We start from the raw sequence: 22,692 nt of genomic DNA on the forward strand, positions 1-22,692 counted from the left end.
GGGAGACAGGAGATCACATGAAGGTGCTCACTGACCCTGCATGATGCATTTCTTGCAATAATAGAAATATATTCCTATTTTTGGGGCTCCTGAGGGAAGCTTTGGCTTCCCTGGGTTAAAGCTGGGACCTGCTCAGCCTTCCCAGGCAGACCTTGGGAGGGCAAGGCTGGAAAAAGGAGCTGGAAAAAAGAGGTGGAAAAAAGGAGATGGGAAAAGGAGATGGAAAAAAGGAGATGGGAAAAAGGAGATGGGAAAAGGAGATGGAAAAAAGGAGATGGGAAAAGGAGCTGGGAAAAAGGAGATGGAAAAAAGGAGATGGGAAAAAGGAGATGGGAAAAGGAGATGGAAAAAAGGAGATGGGAAAAAGGAGATGGGAAAAGGAGATGGAAAAAAGGAGATGGGAAAAGGAGCTGGGAAAAGGAGCTGGAAAAGGAGGTGGAAAAAAGGAGATGGAAAAAAGGAGATGGGAAAAGGAGATTAAAAAAGGAGATGGGAAAAGGAGCTGGGAAAAGGAGATGGAAAAAAGGAGATGGAAAAAAGCAAATGGGAAATGGAGCTGGGAAATAGAGCTGGAAAAAAGGAGCTGGGAAAAATGAGATGGAAAAAAGGAGATTGAAAAAGGAGATTGAAAAAATGAGATGGGAAAAGGAGATGGAAAAAAGGAGCTGGGAAAAATGAGATGGGAAAAGGAGATGAAAAAAAGGAGCTGGGAGAAGGAGCTGGAAGTTTCTTCCCAGCCCCAAAATCACCCCCAGAGCCGTGTGTGAGACCCAGGGCCACAGATCCAACCCTGAGTTAAACCTGCAGAAGGATTTGGCTCTTGAGGAAGCTCAGAGTTGGTTTCTAGGCTGTTCTCACTGGGAATTTGCAGCTGGAGAGGATTGGTGTGGATCTAAAAAGAGGCAACTTTTCTCCAGGAACTGGTTCCTAAAATGAAACAGAAATTCCTTTGGCTCCAACATCCTGACAAAATCATCAAATAGTGCCTTGACATAAAGAGGGTGCCCTGCTCCATGTGGATTATTATTTTTTTTTTTTGATTGCTATTTCCAGTTTCTATATTCACTGGAATTCTGTCACAGGTCATAAAAATAAAAAGAAATAAAATTAAAATTAAACAAAACAAAACAAAATAAAATAAAATAAAATAAAATAAAATAAAATAAAATAAAATAAAATAAAATAAAATAAATAAAAAAATAAAATAAAATAAAATAAAATAAAATAAAATAAAATAAAATAAAATAAAATAATAAAATAAAATAAAAATAAAACACACCTTGCATTCACAGCTGAGGTGGAACTCCCTGGTGAAGCCCAAAATGCAGTAATTTATCAAAGGAGCTTTGAGGAAAACCACATTTAGGAATATCTGTCCCTTATCTCCTGTGTTTTGCAGTAAAATCTGTCTTGTCAGCTTGGCTGTGCTGGATGGGATTATTGCACTAAACTGAATATATTGATAGATAAGAATGCTGCAAAACCACAGGCAGCAGAGTCCTGCCGAGAATTAAAATCACAAAAGGGTTTTAAACTCTCCCGACTTCACTGCAATTATTGTGGCCTGTTAATTATTTGAGTTTTCTTGTTCATTCTTTTTGACTGGATGCAGAGACATTATCAGAAGGCTAAAGGCATTTTATGAGAATTTAAAACTTTCAAAAGAACTGTAAAAGAAAACTTAAAAACCAGGGCAGCAGATCCACCTGGGGCAGCACAAGAGCCTGAGCAAGGCTAAACCCAAGATCAACCCTGAGTCAGGAGTTTTCACATTTTTATACATTTTGTTCCATTTCCATCTTGGGGTTCATTGTCCAATTCCAGCTCCAGGTTGGAATTGTCCTCCCAATTTCCTCTCCTCCCTTCCCTGCTGGTTGCATCCCAAAATTTGCCATGGTGTCCATGGTTCTGGAAAAGGATTGTTGTGTGTGCCCGAGCTGTGAGCAGAGCTGCTGCCCTTTCTGTGAAATTCAGAGGTACACGCGGTTATAATTCAGTACATTTGGAAAATACAGTAAATATTCAGTAAATATTCAGTAAATATTCAGTAAATTTGGAAAATGCAAAGCTAGAACTTAAGGCATCAACAGCACAGAGCTGTGGGATGCTTTTCGGGGTGCACAACCTGCAGGAAAAAGCCTAGAGCCAGGGCTGGGCTGTAGGAAAATGCTCATTCCAGCTGGATTTCACCTTGGAATTGATGAAATTCCAGTTGGAATTCACCTTGTATTCAAGGCTGGGCTGTAGGAAAATGCTCATTCCAGCAGGATTTCACCTTGGAATTGATGAAATTCCAGTTGGAATTCACCTTGGATTCAAGGCTGGGCTGTAGGAAAATGCTCATTCCAGCCAGATTTCACCTTGGAATTGATGAAATTCCAGTTGGAATTCACCTTGGAGCCAGGGCTGGGCTGTAGGAAAATGTTCATTCCAGCCGGATTTCACCTTGGAATTGATGAAATTCCAGTTGGAATTCACCCTGGAGTCAGGGCTGGGCTGTAGGAAAATGCTCATTCCAGCTGGATTTCACCTTGGAATCGGTGAAATTCCAGTTGGAATTCACCTTGGAGCCAGGGCTGGGCTGTAGGAAAATGCTCATTCCAGCCGGATTTCACCTTGGAATCGATGAAATTCCAGTTGGAATTCACCTCGGAGTCAGGGCTGGGCTGTAGGAAAATGCTCATTCCAGCAGGATTTCACCTTTGAATCGATGAAATTCCAGTTGGAATTCACCTCGGAGTCAGGGCTGGGCTGTAGGAAAATGCTCATTCCAGCAGGATTTCACCTTGGAATCAATGAAATTCCAGTTGTCTGTGCAGTTCTTTCCTCTGGGTGGGCTCCCAAATCTCCTGAAAGCAGCTGGATTTTGAGTTTCCCCATCATTCTGGGTGGTAAAAGCTGCTCAGGGATGATGGAGAGCCTGGCTGTGAACAGTTTGCCTTTTATTGCAATTTATTGCAGCATTTTCCCTGGGTAATTGTTCTTGTTTTCCGTGGTGGACCCACATCAGCCCTCAGTGTAAAGCCAGGCCCCAGGATTGTGAAGCTGATTTAATTTCTGTGCATATTTGGAACAGCAGCATCGTCAACCTCAGTGCCAGGCTTGCCCTGATAAAGAATTTATGAAAACAGATCATGTTACTGCAGATTTACCAGGCAGATGATTTTGTGTACACGAGGCTTGCCACTTTTATATCATGTCCCAACTCCAGCACCTGTGTTTGAGTCCATTATTTTCCTTTTGAAAAGCCAGAAAAAAAAAATGTTAAAAATATAATTTATTTTATTTTATAAAAAGAAAAGCTAAAAATACAAATAGCCTTGTGTAGATGAAATCCCGTCAGCACTCACTGTTCCTCTGGGTCCCATCACAGATATATAAATCCTGCATCACCCCCAAAAAATGGGCCAAATGATGCAAATTGTTCTTCTCCAAGTGAAGAACATTTCTTAGGAATACATGTTGCTCCTGGGATAACAAACCCTGGCTTCTCTGTGTCATCCAGGCTTCAGAACATCAAATCCCCAAATTACTCCACAACTCCTCCTCCCAAACCAGATCATCTCCTCCTTCACTCCGCTGCTGTGTCAGAAACAACAAAGCCAGAAGGATGGAGAGCCCCTGCTGCATTTCCCTCCCAGCTTTTCTGGCAAGGGCTGCACATTATTTATCTTTAAACTCTTTTGCTGTGCTCTGAGTTGCCTTTGGAGTTCAAAGAGGCGACAGCTTTGGGGAGAGGAATTTTGTTGCAGGGTGTGTAAAGCAAGAGGGTGTTTGTGTAGTGCTGCCTGGCACTAGAGGGGCTGGATTTATTATTTATAATAATATAATCCAGCCAGGCAGTGAGTGTCTTTATTAGAGCTTGTGCTGCTCATAGGGAGGTCGTTCCTGCGATATTCCAAGTGCTGCCGCCCTCAGTGATAGTAAAAGGGGTTTAAAATCATGGGGATTTTGAGTTAAAAAGGAAAATTAAGCTTAGTAGGCCCTGAAAAAAATAAGCACCCTAGGTACATGAAGGCCTTGTACCTTGCTAGAACTGCACCCAAATCTGACACCGACATGGCTTTTGAACGGAACGTATTTTATATTCTATCCTTATATAACTTACATATTCATAGTTAAACTTATATTGTTCTATTGTAAACATTGACATGAGTTTCTCATGACCACAGTTTCTTATGATTAAACAGTAATTATATTTAATTACTAAACAATCATCACATCTAACAATTATATCATTTATCATGCACAAGGTACAAAGCCTTCATGTACCTAGGGTATTTATTTTTTTCAGGGCCTACTAAGCTTAATTTTCCTTTTTAACCCTAAATCCCCATGATTTTAAAACCCTTTTACTATCACTTCCACCCCTCAGCACTTTGTGATTCCGTGATTCTGCTCCCACCAGACCTGCAGAAGGCCAAGTTTTTTGGGCAAACCACCTGGATTCATCCTCCTGCTCCTGCCCCTGGCTGGGAATTCTGTCCGGAGCTCTGAGCCCAGCCCAGTTTTCCCTTCTTGCTGCCCTTGTCCTGCTGTTCCTGAGCCAGGCTGCTCCCACTTCTCCTGCTCCTTTTCCTCTCTCTGCTCCTGACCTTCACAACTGCACCAGATGCCTTTTCTTCTCTTACTCATAAATCACCTCCTGTTCTTTTAGCAGGGATTTTTTTTTTCCCCTCATCTCTTTATTTTTTTTTTTTTATATATATTTTTTGCCAAGTGCAGAGCTTTATTTCCCAGCTGTCAGCACTTATTTAAAGGGTACCAATGTCACTCCCCTGAAACTCTGCCAGCTGGGACAGAACTTCCTCATCACCTGCTGATCTCTTCCTAAAGTGTCTCTCTACAAATATTTAGCTCCACTATTGGAGAGCTCTCATCTCAGGTTCTTTATTTAGGAGAAACTCAACAATTCTTGTGTTATTGTGGCCTATAGGAGTTTTGTTTTATATTTGGGTTTGACACTTCTCGTTCTTCATGAAGGTTGGTGAAATAAGATAAAAAATCATTTATCCAGAGGTGTATTCCATGCAGGAATCTGCACTCTGAGCAGATCAGAGCTGGGTAACTCTCTCCCCAGCTCTCCTATTTCCCCACTGAATTCCATGAAAGAATTATGTGATTTATTCTTTTCTCTCAGTAGATTTCCTCAGTCTCACAGGACTAAGCTGCACTCCTCCTCAGTCAGGTGCTTTGGGAAAATTCATGTTCTGTTTCTTCACATTGCTTCCCAAACCCTCGTGGCTGCACTGAAAGGAAAAAGGAAAGGAATTTTGTAAATAAAACTCACTGAATTTGATTTTCCTCTCCCTCCCTTTCACCTCATGCCGTGTATTGGAAATGTGGAACGTGCAATGCAATTAAGGAGGAGCACAGTTCATTAAAACCCACAACAAAGCTCTGGATTTTGGGATTGACCCACAGGAGCATCTTGGAGCAATCCCAAATTTCAGCCCAGCCTTTGGAAATGTTCTTGGACAGCACCACAGCAAGTGGCGATGATGAAAAGCTTTTTTTTTTTACAAATTTGCTGGTGGCTAAATACAGAATTATTCCTGACAGTTGGCAAGGAAAATGAAGGGATATTGGGATTTAGTGGCTAAAGAAACAAAGCTGGAAAAATCCTTCTGCTCATGGATGAGGAGCAGCAGAGGTGGCACTGTGGAATTATTAACATGGTTAACATTATTAATGATTATTAATTATTAAGTGTGGGATTATTAACGTGGAATTTACCCCATTCAAGGGCAATCCTTTTGTTTTTTTGGGTGCAATGTCAGTGCCATGGGAGCGTGGTGGGAAGGAGCAGAGGATAATTGCTGTTAAATCAGTTTGCCTTGCATCTGTGTGGCCAAGGAGAATTTTTGGGACAGAAGTGTGGCCACAGGGCTTTCCTTGGTGTTTTATCAGGTCACATTCCTCTTTTTCCATGTCCCTTCTCCTCCCAAACCACCGGCATTTTAACAATTTTTGGGTTTTTTTAAATTTTTTTCCTCATTCTTTCAATTTTCTACCAACATTCCTCTATTGGATGTGTCCAGGCTCTGTTTCCCAAGGTCCCATCCCTGTCTTTGGGATGTTGTTGGGGGTGGGATGTGAAAATCTCCCCCAGGCTGGATTCTGGACCAGCAATTTCCATGGCCTGAATATTATTCCATCTTTTTTCCTGGCAGCTTCCAGGGCAAAGCCTGTGCTTTGCACATCGGGACGCAATAATTCCATTTTCAGAAGCAGAATTCACAAACATCCTGTCCACTCCGCTTCCAAAAATGCCTCCTCAAATAATCCTGAAAGGGACACATCAAAGAGGGACCTTGTCAAAATCTCCCCCAAAATAAACCTGCAAACAAAGCCCTGGCGAGGATGTTGGAATTAATAATATTTCGTGTTGTTTCCTTGCGAAAAGATCTGTGAATTTTAAGGTTTGTTGTCTATTTATAAATCATTTTTTCTCTCAGTGGTTTCAGTACAGTGGATTTTAATTTGATTTATGAGTTACAGTTAAGGTAGGCTGACTTTTCCTTCAGTTCTACGTCTATGTACAGGCAGTGGTGAAAAATTAATTAAATTATGCTGCCAGGAATGATTACACTGCTCCCTGGAATGGGATACCACCAGGAATGGGATGCTCCAAGCACTTTATTTAGAAATTATATAGAAATTATATACATAAATTCCATCCATAGCACATCATGTTCCATACAGGAAAATGAGATTTTTTCTTTTCCTCTGTCAGATCTGTTCTGTTCACACCATTGCTCTGTAGCTTCCTTCCATTTTCCTTCACTTCCAAGGAATTTTTTAACTCGTGGCCACTCAATTTTTCCCAGGAAACCTCCACGCAAACTGATTTAAATGCTTCATGTCCTTGGTTTTGTCTTTCTGTGACCTGGTTGAGCTCTTGAATCCTGCAGAACGAGGCCAGCCAGCAAAAAAAAACTCCAAGTTTTACCCTGCCACATCCAGTGGTGCCACCCAGACTTCAGGCAGGCCAAAACTTTCTATTTTTACACCCAAAATAATGCTTTGAAGTATTCATTCCAGCCAGAAAAGGCACTGGGATCAGCACAAACTGTATTTTATTTATGCCTGAGGTACAAAATAGAGGTTTTTGCTCAGAGACAGGCAGAGGTTGTGCCTTGCAGAGATTTAGGCCTGGAAATGGGAATACTTTGATTTTTTTTTTTTATTATTCCTTGGCCATTCCTTGGCTGAAGGTTTTTTTAGTTTCTTTATTGATTTCTTTCTATTCAAAGGAATAATTGGTGCCACGAAGCTCCCACTGGGGTGAATTGTTTGGGGTATTAATGCAGATTTCTACTAGTCAGATTTCCAGCTGTCAGCATATTTGGTAGATTTATATTTCTTTATTTTATATACATAATATATATTATATATATATTACATAGATATTCTATAATTTAGAATAGATAATAGAGAATATATAAAATATATATACACTATAACATATTTAAGATATTATATAGTGCACTATCTAGTTATTGTAGATTTCTCTATTAAATATTCTATCTTTTAATATATTTTTAATATTTTATATATTTCTTAAGATATATTTTATATATTCCAGTGGTGGAAACGTGGAAAAAGCCTCTCTCCTTCCCTCTCCCAATGCCCCACAAAGCAGAAACTTCAGGATTTGCATCCCCTGTTTTTCCCCCTGGAATTGCTGCAGTTGTTCATGGCCAAAAAGTCACAAGAAGGTTCCAAAAAAAATGATGGAAATATTGAGGAAAAACTTTTGCTTCCCTTCTTTCCTGTTCCACCAATTGGTGTTTGATTAAAAACTCCAAATCTGGCATCTTTGTTTTATGCAAAACACCTCGAGTTGGAAAGAGTCAAACGTGAAAAGCGGGATTTATCCCCAATTCCCTGTGGGAATTATCCTGAATTCCCTGTGGGATTTATACCCAATTCCCTGTGGGGTTTATCCCAGTTCCCTGTGGGATTTATCCCCAAATCCCAGTGAGAATTATCCCAAATTTCCTGTGGGAATTATCCCCAAATTTCTGGTGGGATTTATTGTGAATTCCCTGTGGGATTTCTCCCCAATTCCCCATGGGATTTATTGTGAATTCCCTGTGGGATTTCTCCCCAATTCCCCATGGGATTTATTGTGAATTCCCTGTGGGATTTCTCCCAAATTCCCCGTGGGATTTATTGTGAATTCCCTGTGGGATTTCTCCCCAATTCCCCATGGGATTCATTGTGAATTCCCTGTGGGATTTATCCCAAATTCCCCATGGGGTTTATTGTGAATTCCCTGTGGGATTTCTCCCCAATTCCCCATGGGATTTATTGTGAATTCCCTGTGGGATTTCTCCCAAATTCCCTGTGGGATTTCCAGCTCATGGCGTTTTCCGTGTGAATACCCGGACAAACTGCATGGAAATGATTTTATGAGCTGCCTTTCAAGGTTAAGTGCCTGTTAGTCCTTGCAGAAGGGAACGAGCTGCGGGTTCTTTTGGCAATATTTGGCAAGAGAAAAACAGATTTTCCTCATAATTGATTTCACTTTAAAAATCCACAAGGCTCAATCACCAAGAGTTGTTGTTTGAGCGCATTCCTCGCTCGGTTTCTAAGAGAAAATCTGATTATTCCTTGGCCTCCTACCTATGAAAACATTTTAGCAGCTTTTTTCTTGACCCTATAGTTACATATTTTATTTTAAATAATTCCTGTGAGCACTGAGAAAGGCCAAAGGAAAAACCACAGGAATCAGCAGGAAAAGGCATTTTCTCTCAAGCACATCCTCCTGCTGCATATAAAGTACAATTTAACAAGATTTTAAGGAGTTTTATTCCACCCCAGTTATATTCCCCAAATGTGGAGTCCTCAGAGTTTGTTTTTTAGGCCCAGCTGAGCTTCACTGCTTTATTTATTCTCTGATTATTTCACATATTAAAAAACCACAGAATAATTTAGTTTAGAAAAGACCTTTCAGATCATCAAGCCCAATAATATTCAGCAGATCATAAAGCCCCAAAATCTACAAAATGCACTTCAATATTCAAAATTCACGATGCAAAAATAGCACAGTGAGAAGCAGAGGGTTGGGGAGCAGCGTTTGGGCTCTGCTGGAAAGTTGAGGCCTTAAACTCCCAAGTTTTTAAGGACTTTTAAGGAGAATAAAAGGAGATTCTGTAAGAAAGGATGCAAATAACTGGGATTGGGGGAGGAATGGGAGTGGGAAATCTGTGCAGAGAGGCCAAGGGTAAAAAAAAGAGAAATAAAAATAGCAGGATAAAGATCATTCTGGTACCAAAAAATAGCCTGTAGCTCCTCGTGTGCATGTGAAAGGGGAATAGTGACCAAAATAACCTCCATGGACAAGAAATGCAGGATTTTTTCCCCCATTAGCTCTCCAAAAAATCTGTGTACGGATGGGGGTGAGGGAACATCTCTTGTGAAACAGCTTCTGAGCCATAAAACCCAGAGAAACTCCATTTTTAGTTCTTCATTTGATTGCTGCGGTTAAATATTTCATTTTTCAGGTAATTTAATCTGCAGGTCTTAAAAAAATATAATATGCCCTAATTGTATGCAATGAAAACATTCATTGCATAATTCTGTGCTTGGATTCACTCGCCCTCTGATTTCCACCTGATTTCCAGGCAGCAGAGTTTATTGCAAAGCTTTAGAAAACCAGATTAGAATATTATTTTAAGTGTCAGGAAACATCAAGCATTTTATCATGATTTCCTGCAGTCGTTGCTCTTGCAAATCTGATTTCTTACTTCACTAAAATCCACTTTATGAAAATACTGCAGCCACGTGTGGGGGAAAGGCAGTTTATGGGCTCCAAAATTGGGATAAGGAGTTCAGAAATAGCCCTGATTCAATTTTCCTGGGCTTTTTGCTCATGTGCTTTGTTCTGGTGGAGCCTCTTTGGGGGGAAATTAAATCAAATGTTTCATTTAAAGCGGCGTTTTCCCCTCCCAGAGCAACACATTCATTTCCTCCCAGGTTTTCCTCCTGGGATATTTTTGGGTTGGTACAGGATTATCAGCAGCTCCTTAAGGTGAGGAGTTTATTTATTTAATTTAATTTAATTTAATTTAATTTAATTTAATTTAATTTTATTTTATTTTATTTTATTTTATTTTATTTTATTTTTATCCCCTTCAGTGTTTATTTTGCAGGGAATTTTCTGCTCCCTACAACAGGGTGGAATTAAAATAGCCAAGATTCAATCCCAATGCCAAGCAAGGCAAAATAATCTGATTTTGAGCTGCACAAACTCCTGGGCAGGGATCAGCTCCAGGCTTTTCCTGGGGCTCTGCAGCTGGAAAAGCCACCTGGAATTCACAGTTCTTTCCTGAGCCCAAGCCAAGAGGCTTTTCCAAAAAAAACATGGATTTAATTCCTGTCAGGGCACCCAGGATTTGCCAGCAGAAACCTCCCGGGAGCTGGAGCAGCAGCAGGAAGGTCTCGAGCCTTGATTTTCCTTCTCCTTGGGAAAATGGGAGAGGTTTTTATGGAATGGAGCCTGCTCCGAGGGGTTGGACTCCCCAGAAGGCCACGGGTGAATTTTGGGAGATTTTCATCTTTTTACCTCTCCTTTCTTTTGGCCTCTCAGCAAAGCTCCTCCTTAAAGGTGTCTCCCAAAATTCCCTTTCCTTCCTCTCCCAAAATTCCCTTTTTAACTTTCCTTTAATCCCCCAAAATTCCCTTTCACTTTCCTTTAATCTCCCAAAATTCCCTTTCACTTTCCTATAATCCCTCAAAATTCCCTTTCACTTTCCTCTAATCTACCAAAATTCCCTTTCCTTCCTCTCACAAAATTCCCTTTCCTTTAACTTTCCTTTAATCCCCCAAAATTCCCTTTCACTCTCCTTTAATCCCCCAAAATTCCCTTTCACTCTCCTTTAATCCCCCAAAATTCCCTTTCACTCTGCTTTAATCCCCCAAAATTCCCTTTCAATCTCCTTTAATCCCCCAAAATTCCCTTTCACTTTCCTTTAATTTCCCCAAATTCCTTTTAATTTTCCTTTAATTCCCCAAAATTCCCTTTAACTTTCCTCTATCTCCCAAAATTCCCTTTCCTTCCTCTTCAAATTTCCCTTTCCTTTAACTTCCCTCTAATCTCCCAAAATTCCCTTTCCTTTGACAAGCTCCTTGGTTCTCAGCCTTCCCTTTTGTCCCTTTTCCCTCTTCCTGACTTTCTCCCTCCAAAATGCCATTAATTGGCTGAAACCAAAATAAGTTTCTCACTCTTCCACACACCAGGTTTTTCCCCCCCCTCAACATTTCCTGCTGGTATTTTATTTTTCTCAATTTAGATGAGTTTCTATCACACCCACAAGTTTCCCAAACCCTGTTTTTTACCCTTTTTTTTTTTTTTTGCTCAATATTGGCAGCATTTCTTTGAGCCTCAACGATTCTTTCAGATGTTGTTTTCTCATTCCCTGTTTGTGTCCCGCTGTCGGTCGTCAGGAAACAAACCCACTTTTTTTGGGGTGGAAAGCTGCAATTCCTGCCCAAAATTATTCTCTCACTTTTTTTTTTTTTGTCCTGATCTGTCTAGACACTTCAATCTGTTGAGTTTTTTTCCATTCTCCTCTTCTCCTTTGGCTTCACCACAGTTCACCCCTTTAGTGTTTAGGGAACAAATCCGGATTTATTATTTAAATTGTTCTGATTTATTATTTAAAGTGTTGTTGGGAACAAATCTGGATTTATTATTTAAATTGATTTATTCCAGCAGCTGGGATCAGGCAGTGCCTGGAGGGAAGGGGTCGTGTCGGTGGATTTAAAAGCAGCTGCACCTGGAGATGAAGGTTTGGACATGGTTTAGAGGTCAGGTGTGCTAAACAGGGATAACACCTTGGATACATCGTTCTGGGAATAATCCTGGAGTTCTGGGGGATGAGAGGATGAGAGAAGATTTCAGGTGATGCTCCCACTGCTCCATCTGGCTTGGGTTGGAGTCCAAGAGTTGCCAAGAGTTTCGAGATTGGGAAGTCATCAGTTGGGAGTGGGGCTCAGCCGTGATCCTTGGGCAGCTCTTAGGGAACTCTCCGGGAAATAATATGGGAAAAACTGCCTGGAAAATGATGGGAAACCTGGTGGAGTGGGATTAGTTCTGTGGAGATGATCCAGGTGGAAGAGAAATCCCCACGGAGCTCCCCAATCCCGAGGGATGAAGTGAGGGAGCAGCGCCGGGCTGAGGGACGGAGCACGGCACCAAAGAGCCCAGAGACTCTGGGGAGAAATATTAATGATTTTGGGAGATAATTAATCAGTGCCTGAGCGACAGCAAAACATTGATTTGCTAGCAGCTGTTTTGCTGAGGAATAAACTCAGAAATTCCACCTCAGAGGCTGTCAGAGACCTGGCTCAGGACTGGTTCACCGCCGCGGGATGAAAGCCCAACCTGCCCCTGGGATATCTTGGGTTTCTCTGAATTTCAGATTTGTTTTTCTTCCAAAACGCTGGCTCAGGTTTGCTTACATTTCTGTTTAAACTCCTGGAAGTGAAAGGTTGAATATTTTCGGGAAGGTTGCCAAAATGTTGAGCTGGGCTGCGTGAGTTGCCTTGCTCCACGCTCTCGATAAAAGGTTATTTGCTTTTTGTTGTCTCAAGGCTTGCCATGAAATCTGAAAACTCCAGGCTGTGTCACTTTAATATACAAACACTCCAAGCAATACAAAAGCCTTAAAATCAAAGCTGTGCTGTTATCTCTTCAGAGCAGGAGCTTTTTCAAGGAGCTTCTAATGCAGAAGTAGAATCACTTCCAGTTGCTTCTTTGAAGTTTTTTTTTTATAGTGTGCTATCATGGACCTTTAATCCCTGCTGGGACTGCTCTTAAAAATAGGAGGAAATTGCAAAGTGAAGCAGTAAAGGGAAAGAAACAGCTTGGACATTTCATCAGCCTCACTTGGGAGAGGAAACCTGGTCACGGCTCTCACTTGGAATGGCCCTGGCTGGGTGCACTGCAGCCTGGCCAGGAATAAAGGTATAAAAAAGATATCATAAAAGATATAAAATCTGCTCAGTTGTGGCTGCAGCACTCTGATGTCACCCAGAGTGTCGGTGCTGGAGGTCTCAGCTCGTGGCAGGCACTGTTTACTCCTCTCTGTATTCAGGATGGGTCAGCCTGTCCTGAAGTTATTTTACTCCCTCAATTGGATAATTCCCTGCTCAGCCCCCCATTCTCCATCCATTCAGAGATGAAAATAGCTGGGAACCTCCTTGACCTTCTGGATAATAAGTGCAATTAACAACCCGTGTCCTAACGAGCTGGAGAAACGCAATGACTACGTACCATCTTACTTAATTAAACTGTGTTTCAGGAAAATTTCCTTTAAATAGCTATCTACATGGCCATTTAAAGGAAAATATTTCTAATCTTTTGGAAAGATTTCCCTGGCATTGAGTCACTGGGGTTGGAAAAGGTTTCCAAGACCATCAAGTCCAACCTGTGCCCGATCCCCACCTTGTCACCAGCCCAGAGTGCCACCTCCAGGTGTTCTTTGAACACAATTGGTTTTATCTTTCCTTTTTCTGGCTGTTCCACTTTGCTTGATGCCTCAGGTTTCAGCTTTTCTATTTTTTCATATTCTGTGCTGCTTTAGTGTGTGGGTCTGGGTTTCACATGATGGGATGCTGAGCTCTGTGCACAGAGCAGAGACAAAACAATTCCTGCTCCAGCTGGGCACCAAGGACAAATGATCCAAACCTCAGCCCAGGAGCACAAACAGCGTGGGCTGGAGAGAGAAAAACAAGCAGGGTGGGACTGATGGGCTGGAGCTGGAATGGGACAATGAACTCCAAGGTGCCAATGGAGCAGAACTGATCCCAGGGAGAGCCCCGGGAGCGCTCGTGCATTTTGGGACCATTTTGGGTCATTTGGATGCAGCCCTGGCTGGGCTCTGGTGCTGCCCAAGGTGGATCCATGGAGGAGATCCTTGAATAAATCCCTGCTTTGTTCTGGGACTCTGCCCAGCCTCTGCTCCAGCTCAGCCTGCACAAGGCATCACATTCCTGTTCTCTCTTCCATCAGTATCTGTCTCCCTTCTTTTCTCCTCCATCTGCCTCCTCCCTCCTTGTTTTCCATCTTTTGGCATGCTCATGAACTTGAGGAATATGAACAAAAACACCTCCAGACCTTTCCCTGCTCCCCACGTGCCTTTGGGCTCAATAACCAGAGATGTTCTGATCCCACAGGCAGGAAAAATCCTATTTTTATTCTTTCACATGTACATTTGTAGAGGGAAGAAGGAAAAACACCCAGGGATTGGTGTTTGTCTTAACTGGGGCCTGATTTATTTGGGGCCTGATTTATGTCCCTCGTGCTCCCCAGGGTGCAGCTCTCCGAGTTTGTGCAGTGAAATGCCTCTGGAAAAGGAACAGGCTTTGGAAACTATTTATGGATTCAAATTGGCTGCTCTATTTAATGAAGTCCCTGTCTTTGAGCCTCTGCCATTTAATTAATGTAATTACTCTGTGCCATCAGTTCTGTCCACCCTGGAAGGTTTGTCAGTTCTTCCTGAAGGAGGTGTTTTGTTTAATGGGAGTTTCTGGGACCTTCAGCTCGGGAGGAGAAGCTGCAGCTGAATTCTGCAGCAGGGAGACCCTGATCTGAGACCCTGATCTGGCCGTTCTTTTTTTTCCCCTCCGTCACTGATTTCCTAAATTTTTAAAATTTAGAAATTGAAAAATTACCCGAAAATTTTCTCAGATTCCTCCTGTTTTTAGGAAAAGGAGCTCTGTCACTACAGCCAAAGCACCTCTTCCCTCAGAGCCTTCACATCCTCACCTCTCTGAGCTCCTCAGAGGGAAAGTTTCCTTCTCTGGGGAAGAAAAAAAAAAAACTTTTAAAATAAATTTTCCCCCTTTTTTATTGTTTTCTTAAACCCTCAGATACTCTGTCGATCCTCAAATTCCAGGTGCTGCAAGCAGACAGGGTTTTCCATGAACAATTCCCTAATAACCTTCCCCCAGTCAATCATTATTACCCCACTATTTACACATCTCAGGATTCCAGGAGCCTTTTTAAGCACTAAGTTGTGCCCCAATCTCCTGTTTCAGCTGCTTATCACCCACATGATCCTAAAAATCTCTTTTCCTGGCAGCCTGCTGTTCCTGGAGCACACAGAGAGGACACAAAAGTTTGCTTTATTCCGGATTAGTTTTACAGGCCCCAGGAATGTGGCTTGTGAAAGTGTTTTCCTCGCTGCGAAATGGAAAATAATTGGGATTTCATGGATTGTCACCCGCGTTGCTCCATGCCCAGCTGCAGCAGTGTGTCCCTGCAGTGTCACCCTGGGACTGCAGGGCACAGGGAGAGCAGAATTTAGCATTTTTCCACCCCAGAATTTATCATTTTTCCACCCTGGAATTTATCATTTTTCCACCCCAGATCTTGTTGACTTCCTTGCTCCTCATTCCATCTTTCCTGGCTTCCTCCAGCTCATTATTTGGGTCAACGCAGTGGATTTTTCAAACCCAGAGGGAGGGGAGGACCTGAGAAAACAACCATAATTGCATTTAACCAGAGCTCATTGAATCTTCGAGTTGCTCCCCTCAGAAATTTCAGTTCCTGGAGGGAAATGGGATTCCACCTTTCCCCGTTAACTCTTTGTGTCCCAGCTGTGGCAGGGACAGAGCCAAGTCCCAGTGGTGTCCCCATTCCCAGGTCCCTCTGGAAGAGCTGCTGGGTGAGGCTCCCCAAGTCTGGGGTGACCCCAAGAGTGTAAATTGTAAAAATCCTCATTTTCCCAGCCCGTGCAGCCAAAGGAGGAGTCTGGATGTGCAGGATCATCTTCTCAAGGTTGTTTATTTTCCCTTATCTAGAACATTCTCTCTCTGCCCTGCTGAGCTCTGTCCAGCAGCTCGGCCATGGCATTCTGTCTGCCCTCAGGGCGGTGTTTGCATTTTACACCAAAAATTATGTGTGTCACATTTACAATAACGTGCCAATATCTGTCATTTATGTTGGACAGTGTGTCCCTACCTTAAACCAACAGAAAAGTGTCACCATTCTCTCTCTGCCCTGCTGAGCTCTGGCCAGCAGCTCGGCCGTGGCGTTCTGTGCCTCACCTCGGGCAGCATTTACATTTTATATCAGAAATTATGTGACTATATTTACAATAACGTGCCAATATCTGTCATTTATGCTGGACAGCGTGTCCCTACCTTAAACCAACAGAAAAGTGTCACCAGCACAGCAAGACACGGAGGGCAAGGAGAAGGAGAAGAAAGTCAGGACATGCCCAAATCCTCCATCTTGTCCCCTTGAACCCCATTCTAAAAACCCCAAAATTCTACTTTTTCACCCTGTGTTAATCCAACTCCCACACTACTCAAACCCTTGTGGTTTGTAATTCCTCACACAGAGTTGGCAGTTTTTTTCCATGGGTAAAATGGAAGCCACAGGTGTTTTTGAGTTTGTGCCAGGCTCTGGGGACAGCCAGGGGGGTGTCCTGGGTCCCCACATTCCTCACCCAAAATGTTTTAGGTTTTATCTCCATCTCCTCCTCCTCACAGCTTTGGGTGGAACACGAGGCTGATGATTGATGGGATTTCTTCGTGGAGAACTTTTTAAGGTCAGATTTAGGCAGGAGCTGAAGGACTGTCCCAACATCAGATTTATCTCGTGGAGGAACAGCCTGACCGGGGCTCCAAGGGACACCACCTCCTGCTCCAGGAGCTCTCCTGCTTCCTTGGGGGATTTACGGCTGGGGAAGGCAAAATTATCAGATTTTACACGTGTTAGTGCAAAATTCTGTGTGCTTGCTGCTTGCTGAGATTTGGGGTTGTGTTGGATGGAATTACAGAAATATGCCATGGGAATTACAGAAATATTCCGTGGGAATTCCAGAAATACTCTATGGGAATTTCTATGGGAACTACAGAAATATTCAATGGGAATTACAGAAATATTCCATGGGAATTACAGGAATATCCCATGGGAATTACAGAAATATTCCGTGGGAATTACAGAAATATTCCGTGGGAATTACAGAAATAGTCCATGGGAATTACAGAAATGTTGCATGGTAATTACAGGAATATTCCATGGGATTTACAGGAATATTCCATGGGAATTACAGAAATAGTCCATGGGATTTACAGAAATGTTCCCTGGGAATTACAGAAATGTTGCATGGGAATTACAGAAATATTTTATGGGAATTAAAGAAATATTCTGTAGGAATTACAGAAATAGTCCATGGGAATTACAGAATTATTCCATGGGAATTATAGAAATATTCTGTGGGAATTACAGAAATATTCCCTGGGAATTACAGAAATACTCCATGTTAATTACAGAAATACTCCATGTGAATTACAGGAATATTCCATGGGAATTACAGAAATATTCCGTGTAGATGGAATATTTCTGTGCTAGGAAGAGTGAGAAACAGGTTTGTGACCAGCTGGTGAACACTGCTGAAATTCTAAGCAGGTGAAAACAGATTTTTAAATTTATTTTTTTTATTTTGTCTCCTGTGTAACTCACCCAGACTGAATCTTTTCTGCTTGGCACAAAGTGAAATCTCTAAATCAGGAGAGTCCGTTCAGGCTAAAATATCCAAAATATTCCAAAATATTCCACTGCTCTCCCTCAGTGCACAATGGCAGAGAAAGATGAATGTTTCTTGCTCTTTAATTGACTTTAATGGGCTATAAATACATTTTTTTCCCTCAACTACAGGAGCAGAATGAAAGGCTTCTGGTAAAACTGGTTTTTCACTTAAAAAAAAACCCTTTTTTTTTTAAGAAAAAACCTTTTTTCCCTGCTCTTTGGGAAAGCTTCTGCACCTGTGGAAATCCCCTGGAGTAGTTTGAAGGCATTTTAATTCCTAATAAAAGCTTTCAGTTACAGAGTTGGAAATGTCATTTATTTCAAGTTGAGTCATTTCACAAACCTCCTTTTTTATTTTGTTTTATTTTATTTTTGCCTTCAGCGTGGAACTTGATGAGCTCAGTAAAATCCAAAATGCAGCATTTTGCTGTACCACAAAAAAAAAAAAAAAGGAAAATAAGCAGCCCAACACCTGTGTACATGTAGAGATTTTATGACACTCTGAGCATTATTTTTAGGGTTATTGCTCTTTCTCTCTCTTCTGCCAATATAAAAAATTAAAATTGAATTTTTGAATAAAAATTATCCTTTTTGATTAGATTTTATTACAGAGATATAAAAACCATTTCAGTTAATCCTGCTTGGGTGAAATGCTCCTGGCTGGCCTTCACTCACAAAATTTAGGAAATAAATTGGAATTTGGGACCTGGGTTTTTCTGCATTTTTACCTGGTAATGGCCAAATCTTTTTCAGGCATTTTAAAACATTTCTTTTTTTTTTTTAACAGACCTTAATTTCATATTCAGCTCATCTCTGTTAATAGCTCCACCCAATTAACATCAAGATCGGGTGAAATCTTGACATCCCTATTTTTTATTTTCATTTTATTTTATTTTAGCACGTCAATCAATGATTCGTTTCATGCCATTAAAGAAATGGTGCCCTTTGGTAAATTCAAATATTAGGGGAACACTGGGGCCCTTTCCTCGTGGGTGTTTGTCAGAATTATTTGTCAGAATTGACAGCAGTTGTATCAAAAACCTGCTTTGGGCCTAATTTTCACTTTAATTTCCCCACTAATCCTAATTTTTCTCCTAAAAGAGGCATGGGTAATGATTTGCTTTCTAATTAACATTCAGGGTTTGTGTATGTGCCATTTAAATGCCGGTGCTTTTCTTTTCGCTGCAGGAAGAATTCCTTTAAATTCGCATTATATTCTTAATTCTCGTTACATTCAACTTCTATATTCTTAATTATATTCTTAATATTCCTATATATTCTCATTACATTCTTAATATTCCTATATATTCTCATTATATTCTTAATTTTGGGGGTGTGTGTGCGTGATTGTCAGAACAAATATTCGGGGTGGGATTTGATATTTCCATATCAAATGGAAATTTGGTGACTCCAGGGCCTCTGTTTGAGCAGAAAAAAAGAATTTTTTATTTCAGTTTCCATGGAATTTCCTGCATTTCAGCCTGGGCATATTCAGGATAAACGGAAATTGTTGCCTTGGTGTGTTCACTTGGAAAATTGTCCTGTGGTTTCTCCAATTTCTGATGGAATTATCGATAAATAATTGATAAATCCAGGGCAATTGCACTCGTTTGCTGGGGGGGGGGGGGGGGGGGAGGCACCTGCAAATAAAGAGTAAATTATTTCTTTATTATGAATAAATAAATTAATACATTTATTAATAAATCCAAGCATGAATTTGGATGTTTGATATTGCACAGGGTGGTCCTGGAGGAAAATTTAGGGGCTCCAAGAGCTCCCAGGGCAGTGGTGAGCCCATAATGACCATAATTAATGCAAGGAATCAATATTAAATATTAATAAAGTATTGAAATAAAGTACTCAAGTATTAAAATAGGAAATAGTGATAATGTAATACATAAAAAGTAATATATAAAATAAATATTATTTATTTATTTATAAATAATATTCATCAATAATATTTATAAATAAATATTATTTCTTAAATAATAAATATTATTTCTGAAATCCATGAGCTTCCAGACAGTGGTGAGCCCATAATGGCCATAATTAATACAAGGAATAAATATTAAATATTAATAAAGTATTGAAATAAAGTACTCAGGTATTAAAATATGAAATAGTGGTAACATAATAAATAAAAAGTAATACATAAAGTAAATATTATTTATTTATTTATAAATAGTATTTATAAATAATATTTATAAATAAATATTATTTCTTAAATAATAAATATTATTTCTTAAATCCATTAGCTGCCAGGGCAGTGGTGAGTCCATAATGGACATAATTAACAAAAGTAATAAATATCAAATGTTACTAAAGTATTAAAATAAAGTGCTAAAGTATTAAAATATTAAACAGTGATAATACAATAAATAGTATTGATAAATAATATTTATTAATAAAATAAATAGTGTTTATAGTTACATTTAATAATTTATTTATCATGATTTGCCACGTGGTGCCTTAAAATTTAGAATTAAAATTTAGAATAAATACTTGAATTTGGTTTCACTCTGCCACTTTGTGCCTTAAAATTTGGGATAAAAATTTCGAATAAAAATTTCAAATAACGCCGTTAATTTTGATTCCGCTCTGCCACTTTGTGCCTTAAAATTTGGGATAAAAATTTCGAATAAAAATTTCAAATAACGCCGTTAATTTTGATTCCGCTCAGCCACTTTGTGCCTTAAAATTTGGAATAAAAATTGAGAATAAAGCCATTAAATTTAGTTTCACTCTGCCATTTTATGCCTTAAAACTTAGAATAAAAATTTGGAATAAATACATTAAATTTGGTTTCACTCTGCCACTTTGTGCCTTAAAATTTGGGATAAAAATTTCGAATAAAAATTTCAAATAACGCCGTTAATTTTGATTCCGCTCTGCCCCTTTTTGCTTTCAAATTTGGGATAAAAATTTCGAATAATAATTTCAAATAACGCCGTTAATTTTGATTCCGCTCAGCCACTTTGTGCCTTAAAATTTGGAATAAAAATTGAGAATAAAGCCATTAAATTTAGTTTCACTCTGCCATTTTATGCCTTAAAACTTAGAATAAAAATTTGGAATAAATACATTAAATTTGGTTTCACTCTGCCACTTTGTGCCTTAAAATTTGGGATAAAAATTTCGAATAAAAATTTCAAATAACGCCGTTAATTTTGATTCCGCTCTGCCCCTTTTTTGCTTTCAAATTTGGGATAAAAATTTCAAATAATAATTTCAAATAACGCCATTAATTTTGATTCCGCTCTGCCCCTTTTTGCTTTCAAATTTGGGATAAAAATTTCGAATACAAACCCGCCTGGCAGCCGCTGACTTGGGTGTCTGTGCCCGCAGTCGGCGGCCGAGTACGTGAAGGCGCGGCTGCCCGAGGTGCTGAGGCAGCACCTGCAGGACTACGAGCGGGACAAGGAGAACAGCGTCCTGTCCTACCACAGCATCCTGGAGCAGCAGATCCTCTCCATCGACAGGGAGATGCTGGAGAAGCTCGCCCTGGCCTACGACGAGGCAGGTACGCCTGAGTTCTCATGTTCCTGCCCCAAAAATCGCTGATTTTCCCCAAAAACCCTGGTGCGGGTGGAGCTTTTGTCCTTGTTTCTGTCAAATGTTTGATCTTTCTCAAGTGATTCCTCATAATTCTCATTTTTCTGCCCCCAAAATCACTCATTTCCCCAGACACTTTGTGCAGGTTGAGATTTTGTTCTCTTTTTTTTAACTGTTTGTTCTCCTGGATTGGTTCCTCAGAATTCTCATTTTACTGCCCCAAAAATCGCTGATTTTCCCCCAAAACCCTGGTGCGGGTGGAGCTTTTGTCCTTATTTCTGTGAAATGTTTGTTCCTCTTCAAGTGGTTCCTCAGAATTCTCATGTTCCTGCCCCAAAAATCACTGATTTTCCCCCAAAAACCCTGGTGCGGGTGGAGCTTTTGTCCTTATTTCTTTGAAATGTTTGTTCCTCTTCAAGTGGTTCCTCAGAATTCTCATTTTACTGCCCCAAAAATCGCTGATTTTCCCCAAAACCCTGATGCAGGTGGAGCTTTTGTCTTTGTTTCTGTGAAATGTTTGTTCCTCCTCAAGTGGTTCCTCAGATTTCTCATTTTTCTGCCCCAACAATGGCTCCTTTTCCCAAACAACTGGTGCAGGTTCAACTTTTTCCTTATTTTTTTGAAATGTTTGTTCTCCTGGAGTGGTTCCTCAGAATTCTCATTTTCAGGCCCCAAAAATGCCTCATTTCCCCAAATACCTTGTGCAGGTTGAGCTTTTGTCCTTTTTTTTTTTGTGAAATGTTTGTTCCTCTTCAAGTGGTTCCCCAGAATTCTCATGTTCCTGCCCCAAAAATCACTGATTTTCCCCAAATACCCTGGTGCGGGTGGAGCTTTTGTCTTTGTTTCTGTGAAATGTGGTCTGTGATCTCTGTCCATGGGTTCCTGACCCCTGCCAGGGTCCCAGACCTTCAGGGCAGCCGGAGGGAATCCCTGGATTCCCACACACAGGTGGAATTCCAGCAGGTGGAATTCCAGCAGGTGGAATTCCAGCAGCTGCCAGCCAGGAACGAGGAGGGGCTTGAGGGGCTCCAAGGGCTCTGACACCGATTTGGGTGTGGTGGGCAGGGAAACACTTCCAGCAGCTTTTCCAGCCAGGAAACCTTTCCCATCCCTCTTGGAAAGCCCATTTTTGCACCCCCAGGTAAATCCTTTCACCCCTGGGGTGTTTCCCTAAGTGGGATGAGTTCAGCTGCATCCATTTGCCAGGAGAAAGCTGAGCTGCTCTGGGTTTGGCACCATTTTGGGTGTTAATTTGGCCTTTCTGGCAACATCCACTGTCAATAAAGTGCAGCCTTGGTGGAGTTCCACATCCCAGTGTGGATCTTTCCCTCTTTTTGTGATTTTTGCCCTTTAGGAAATCAATCCATCGGAGCTACAAATAAAATGAGTTTGTCTGGAAATAGTCAAATGCTGGCAAGATTTTCTGTGAGGTTTGAGTAAGGAATCTTTAAAAAATGAAAGGAGGCCAAAAGTGACAGATGGGGACAAATCCTCTCCTAATCTCTAAATCCTTTAGTTTAAAAAGTGGCATTCTTGACTAGCTAAGGCTGGGGTAATTTTGTGCAAGAATATTTTCTCCCAACAAAGCT

The 22,692-nt window shown here is 40.7% G+C and overlaps 1 protein-coding gene across 1 annotated transcript in view; it reads left to right on the forward strand.

Annotated features, from left to right (window-relative positions):
* Positions 1-22,692, forward strand: part of PPM1L (protein phosphatase, Mg2+/Mn2+ dependent 1L) — a 58,756-nt gene that overhangs the window by 26,253 nt on the left and 9,811 nt on the right. The window contains exon 2 of the mRNA XM_021541712.4: positions 20,897-21,071. Coding sequence (XP_021397387.2) covers positions 20,897-21,071 — 175 coding nt within the window. The remainder of the gene's footprint in view (positions 1-20,896; positions 21,072-22,692) is intronic.

Source organism: Lonchura striata, chromosome 9 (genome assembly GCF_050655825.1).
Source record: "Lonchura striata isolate lonStrDom1 chromosome 9, ASM5065582v1, whole genome shotgun sequence".
NCBI classification, from domain to species: domain Eukaryota; kingdom Metazoa; phylum Chordata; class Aves; order Passeriformes; family Estrildidae; genus Lonchura; species Lonchura striata.